This window comes from Camellia sinensis, chromosome 9 (genome assembly GCF_055761805.1).
Source record: "Camellia sinensis isolate YWXY chromosome 9, ASM5576180v1, whole genome shotgun sequence".
In the NCBI taxonomy this organism is placed as follows: Eukaryota; Viridiplantae; Streptophyta; class Magnoliopsida; order Ericales; family Theaceae; genus Camellia; species Camellia sinensis.
The window spans coordinates 149382994-149390043 of NC_138969.1; the positions used below are offsets into that span (position 1 = coordinate 149382994).

The window sequence follows — 7050 nt, forward strand, 5'->3', positions numbered from 1 at the left end:
TAAAAAATTAAAACCAAATACAGTGAATGTTTTTGAATTGTAGCAATTGCACTATTAAAAAAAATTATATTCTCTAAAAAAGGCTATTATTTTAAAAAGGAAAAAATATTAAATTTTCTACGGAATTTTCTACGAAAAAATATTAAATTTTAAAAAGGAATATTCACTTAAATTATAAAATATTTGATAATTCAATTGGTTGCTAGCATGGTTCTATAAATATTACTCGACTTGGTTCCAAACTTATTCCACAACCCATTGAATTGTTGAGGCAACTATAGTAGATATGGAGCTCTTCTTCCTCTCCCTCCTCTGCCTCTTTCTTCTCTTTCTCTTACTCCCACTGAGCTTGCACTTCCTCTTCTACAAATCCAACTCCAAAAACCTCACTCTCCCGCCGGGCTCCACCGGGTGGCCGTTGATCGGCGAGACCCTCGAGTTCCTGGCCACCGGCTGGAGAGGTCACCCGGAAAAATTCGTATTAGACCGCATATCCAAGTACTCATCCTACGCCTTCAAGACAAATCTTCTAGGCTCCCCAACAGTCGTGTTCGCCGGTGCAGCCGGTAACAAGTTCTTATTCTCCAACGAGAACAGGCTCGTCCAAGCATGGTGGCCTAGCTCCGTCGACAAAATCTTCCCATCCTCAACCCAAACCTCTTCTAAACAAGAAGCAATCATTCTCAGAAAAATGCTCCCAAACTTCCTCAAACCCGAAGCTTTACAACAATATATTGGTGTCATGGATACCATTTCACAGCGACACTTCGATTCCGATTGGGTTGGCAGCGAAGTGGTGGTTTTCCCTCTCACCAAGCGATACACATTTTGGTTGGCTTGTCGCTTGTTTATCAACATCGATGATCCGAACCACGTCGCTAAATTCGCCCATCCTTTTGGGATTTTGGCTGCTGGAATTTTTTCCATCCCTATTGATTTGCCTGGAACACCGCTCCGGCGAGCTATCAAGGCCTCGGAGTTTATTAGGAAGGAGCTTTTGGCGATTATTAAGCAGGGAAAGGTTGATTTGGGAGATGGAAAGGCTTCGCTGACACAAGATATATTGTCACATATGCTTGTGACGAGTGATGAAAATGGAAATTTCATGAAAGAGGCTGAGATTGCTAATAAAATCTTGAGTTTGTTGATTGGTGGCCACGACACTGCTAGCTCCGTCTGCGCTTCCGTTGTCATGTTTCTTGCGGAGCTTCCTCATGTTTATCAACGAGTGTACGAGGGTACGTATCTATGCATGCATATTTATTCTATTCTATAAGCACGTACAGTTTTGGATTCTCTCGGGCACTTTTTTAATACCACAATTCAATGTTGGTTTATTGTCACCCAGGTCAAATAGGTTATTTTAGTAATTTTTTTAATTTTTTACAAAAAGATATTCCAAAAAATAAAACAAGTGAAATAATAATTTATAGTGATTTTTTTGACTAAAACTGAAAGTTGCCAAATGAGACCTTATTTGTGGCCTTTGAATTACTTGCTAGATGATATTATGAAGAAAGTGTTAATGGTGTTCTAAATATAATACTCGTTATATATTTATTGCTATATTGGTTGATACAGTCCGATATTTTTAGTCATATCACTAATAGCCATACGTTATCTAATATTGCTATTTAGAAAAAGAAATAAATAAATAAGTAGACTATTTTTGAAAACATACTTGCTAGTTAAAGTACTTGAAATTTGAAATCTTAAAGTGATAAGGATAAATTTTAACATATATAGTCCAAAATGACCTTATAATCCAAAAAATCTTAGTCTTTTTTGTTGTATCTCTCCTAATGTTGTTTCTCTCTTCTGTGAGCTTTTACATTATTTAAGTGATTTCAAACTTTAAAATTTAATAATTTTTTATTACATCTTTAGAATCCTATTTGAAATTTCATTGACCTACGTAAAATTTCACTAAATTAAAATTTCACCGGCTAACCAAAATTTTACCATTGACTTGGTCATTAAAATTTTATTGACCAACCAAAATCTCACTATTTTAGACTGACTAGGTCAACAAAATTTTACTGACCAACCAAAATTTTATTGACCTATCTTAGGTTAGTAAAATTTCATCACCTTTTCTTTTTATAATTTTGTATTCATCATGCATCTTATTTCATAGATCTTAATGAAATGATTTCAAAATTACAAAAAACACTACAAGAAAATGCACTTTTGGCGACTAAAGTTTTAGTCGCCAAAAGTAAGATTTTTAGTCGCCGAAGCCTTTTCCCGACTAAATATTTTGGTCGCTAGATTTGTCGCGGGAAAACGGTCGGGGAAGGTTTTGGCGACTAAAAAAAATTTAGTTGCCAAAAGTCCTATAAATGGCTACTAATGTTTTAGTAGGGAAAAGTATGAGGTATTGGCGACTAAATATTTTTTAGTAGCCAAAAGTCATAAATTGGCAACTAAATATTTAGTCGCCAAAAGTTTTCAAATAAAATTAATTTTTATTTTCAGCGACGCCCAAAGTATCATTTATTATTAGCTACTAAATATTTAGTCGCCAAAAAAAATTAATTTTCATTTTTTTTTTAGCTACTAAACTATTTAGTCACCTAAAGCCTCATATATTTTTTACTACTAAATTTTTAGTCGCCAAAAAATCTTTAGTTTGTTTTTGGCTACTAAATTTTTAGTAGCCAACACGTTTTATTTTGTTTTTTGGCTACTAAACATTTAGTCACAAAAAAAAAAAAAAAAAAAAAAACTAGATCAAAAGTTATAAAATTTTCAAACTTTAAATGAGTTAAAAAAAGTAATAGGTGGTATTTGAAGGGGTGTAATGGGGTTATTTTTCTCACTGTATGTTTTGGAGAACCTATACTAATATAGACAATTATGTTGTCATTATCTTTCTAAACAAATATTATTAGGGATCTAAAAAAAAAAAATCTCTATTATTTAAAGACAAATATAATTTAATTATATATCTATTAATCTCCAACAGCTTAATTTTTACGTGAATAATCTACTTGAGTAACTAAATTAATTGCAAATGATTGCATGATTTTGCATTGTTGTGAACAGAGCAAATGGAAATTGCGAAATCAAAAGCTCCAGGGGAATTGTTGAACTGGGATGATATTAAGAAGATGAAGTATTCATGGAATGTAGCGTGTGAAGTGATGAGACTTGCACCACCCCTCCAAGGAACTTTTAGAGAAGCAATGACAGATTTCATGTACAATGGTTTCTCAATTCCAAAAGGCTGTAAGGTAATAACCAAAATTTCATATATAATTATGAGATTTGAATTTCTCCAGTCTAGATCTGGATCAGAGAGGTGTTGTTTGGGCCAATGGGACCCACTACGGGACTCGTTTAGATTCAAACCGTTCATTTTTTAAGACTCTTCTTCGTATACATCACATAAAGAAATCAAGTCGATCCGATAATTATTCCATCTTTACTTTATTTGTTTGCCTCTAGTCTAGATCTGGACTAGATTATTTGTATTATGTACTTGTTTGAAATTGTAAGCTACTTAATAACTTCACCTTGTCATTTTCATTTTATTTTTCTTCTTTCATTTTGAAATCATCAGTTATATTGGAGTGCGAACTCGACACATAAAAATTCAGAATTCTTCTTCGAGCCACACAAGTTTGACCCATCAAGGTTTGAGGGATCTGGACCCGTACCTTACACATATGTGCCTTTTGGAGGAGGACCAAGAATGTGCCCAGGAAAAGAGTATGCTAGATTGGAAATACTAGTGTTCATGCATAATCTGGTAAAGAGGTTCAAGTGGGAGAAAGTAATTCCCAACGAGAAGATTGTTTTCGATCCCATGCCTAATCCTGAAAAAGGCCTTCCGATTCGCCTTTTCCCTCACAAGGCTTAAATTGGATCTAGATTGTTAATGAATAATGCTATATGTATCAATTAGTGTACTAACTAGTGTACCAATTGATTGTGTGATATATTTTAAAATGTTTTTTGTATTTGTAATTTGTAAAATGAGTGTGATGAATAATAATAATAATTTCTCACTCGCTCAAATATGTATTTATTATAAGTATTTTATCCTCAAGTATCTGTGTATGTCACTGTGGTTAGGAGGTATAACCAATAATTAATTCCTATGTATTGATGCAAAAGTTGTGGCTATGAACTAATTCGATTTGTGTTTTTCATACAAGGAATAATTTGGGTAAGCAAACCCAAGGTTCAACAAGCCTGACTGGACATGACTAGATTATCTCCTGAAGATAGAATTCTAGAATGTACATCAGGAATTGTGTATGTACGTGAAGCATTTACTTGTCAAAAGTACTCTATTATTTATTTGGAATTACATTTTGTTAAAAATATGGTTAATAGGCGTGGAGGCCCTTTTTGCCTTAAACTAATTAATCGAGAGTTTAACGGAGAAATGAGTCGCATCGATCTATATCTACCCAAAAACAAAAAAAATCAATAATATCACCTCATCTACTATTGTCAGCCAGAGAGCTTAAATGATGTTTAATATACAAATAAAACCATATAAATACTTTAGTTAAGAAGTCAAAAAAATTATTATAAATTATCATATCACTTTTTTTATTTTTCTATATTTTTCTTCATAAAAAAATTAAAAAATTATTAAAAGAGCATGTATCCTTCAAAAATCACCTCTATAATAGGAGGTTTCTTCCACCCCTAAGCTTATCCAAAACTATAGTTGAGTTGTTTATTGACCACAGTTGATCTTTGCTTCATGGCCAAGTTCATCTTTCCAAATGCACCAATATCTTCTGTTTCACCAAGTGGCTATGCTATATAAGCATTGGGTGGGCCAATTTTACATGCGTTGATTAATGGAAAATTTATCTATAAATTTCATATTAAGAAATGGTGATTCGTTTATATAGACCAATTAATCCTATTGATGATGAAAATATATATTTATTAAATTATTTAAAAATTAGATTTACGGTAATGAGAGGGTAATTTATGTGAAAATTGGACCGAGCTAGGTAATGGGCCGTTATGAGCCACAGTACAAAGGGCCGAGTGAAATGGCCATGTAAGGTACTCCGGTCGTGCGGATATTTTGAAGTTAGTCCGGTCCTAAGGCCGTGAAGCTAGTCCGGTCCGGTAGAAGATCGAAGTTAGGTCGGTCTAATGGTACATTGGAATTAGACCGGTCTTGGAGTTACACCGGTCATGACATGTTAGTTCGGCCTAAACCACGCCATGGGTTGTGCAGGAGAAGCCGATGTAAGAGCAATAAAAGGAAGAGCTAGTTCGGCTTATTCTGCGGCTATGCATAGTCATATTTACTTTGGTCATATTGGAGTTCGGCCATGACAAAACCGTCTCACTTGGTTTAAATAGTGAGGGGGGTGTAGAAGGATAAGCATTATCTTTCAGGAGTATGAATCTTAGGGGGACTCTGCATGGAGAAGTAAAAGTCCTACTAGGATTGTGCCACACGAAACCTATAAAAGCTCACAAACATCACCTTTGAAGAGGTAACACACAACTTTGTTTTCTAAATACACAGAGCTTTTGTCTATTTGTCAAGTTTACTGACTTAGGCATCGGAGAGGTTTCCGGTACACACCCGCTGGCTAGCTCACGTTTGTGTTTTCAGGTGATAAAGCGACGACGTACAGAGGAGCGCAGACTTGATCAACAGGATTATACGAGAAGGTTTATTTCTTTCCCGTACAATTGGCGCCGTCTGTGGGAACAATAGATAGGATGAAACCTCTTGATCAAGCTTTAGCTCTTTAGGAACAATGGCACATATTGAAGAATTGCCACAATCCGCCATCGACGGGCAAACTCCAGATGGGGGTGCAAGGCGTGAAGGATTACCTTCTATCCCTTCCATGGCGGACTTGGAGTCCCAACGACATAACACCAGGAGGGATACTAGGGGGAGGCGGACTAACAGCCCCCGTCACTCTCGTTCGCAAAGTCCTGACAGGCGAAGGCGAAGGATTGATCCTTAAGCTCTGGAAGACCGCGTGAAGGAGCAAGATGAATTAATAAGAAAGATGGCGGTGGACATGGAGGCATTGAAGCGCCAGATGAAGAAGAAAGAAGTGGCGACAGGAGAGGGGCGCAAAAACAAGACGCCCCCTCGCCACTCAGAAAATCGTAGTAGGAATACCACACCCTCGCAAGGAGAGAGCAGAAGCCTCAGGACAGGCAATACTCAATCCAGGTCTTCCAGAACTCGTCACTCCAGGTCTGAGAGGACGAGATCTGAAAGATCATACACTGAAGGAAGCACGTATTGGCCCTCACATACGCACCAAACCAGATCTAGACAGACGGAGTTACCCAGATCATCCGACTTACGACCGTGCTCGAAGAAAAGGCACGATGCAAGGAGGATGCTAGGGCACGGGATCCACACAGAGTTTCTGCCTTATAGCGGTTGGTTCCTCGGACGCATGGAAGCATCGAGGTTGGAATGCCAATACCGCACCTTGCCTACGAACCAACGGACAAAGCATTAGCAAGGCTGCAGACTTCGCCGTTTGCTCCGGCGATTGAAAACGCGCCCCTACCATCAGGCTTCCTTCAGCCCAAATTCACTACATATGAAGGGAAGACGGACCCCTACTGATACTTGAGCCACTTTCGCCAGGTCATGGCTATATACAGACGAAACGAGGCCTTAATGTGCATACTCTTCCCATCTAGCCTTGGCGACCTAGGCCTGACTTGGTTCGAGAAACTTCCAGAGGGCAACATAGCCTCTTGGGCGCAGTTGGCAGAGGCGTTTGTAACAAGGTTCCAAACGAACACTAAAACCCTAGTGGAGATTGACTAATTGCTCTCCATCAACATGGGCGATAAAGAGACCCTAAGATCCTACAATAGTCGCTACTGGGAGACACTCAATCAGAATGGGGACTGCCCCACCAATCTCGCCATTGCACAGTATAAACGAGGCCTTCCAGTCGGGAATAGACTAAGGGACTCGATCACCATGACGCCACCCCTCACCATGGAAGCCTTGATGGAAAGAGTGCATCAGCACATCAGGGTAGAAGAGGATAGCGCACGTGCCAAAGCAAAATCTGG

General features: G+C 37.8%; 1 protein-coding gene across 1 annotated transcript; it reads left to right on the plus strand.

The window, feature by feature from the left end:
• Window positions 1-253: 253 nt before the first annotated feature.
• On the plus strand, window positions 254-4013 carry LOC114281988 (beta-amyrin 28-monooxygenase). Its single transcript, XM_082887800.1, has 3 exons — window positions 254-1238; window positions 3049-3236; window positions 3566-4013. Exons 1-3 carry the CDS (start codon window positions 287-289, stop codon window positions 3863-3865), a joined length of 1440 nt encoding a protein of 479 aa, XP_082743926.1. The 5' UTR covers window positions 254-286; the 3' UTR covers window positions 3866-4013.
• Window positions 4014-7050: the final 3037 nt, after the last annotated feature.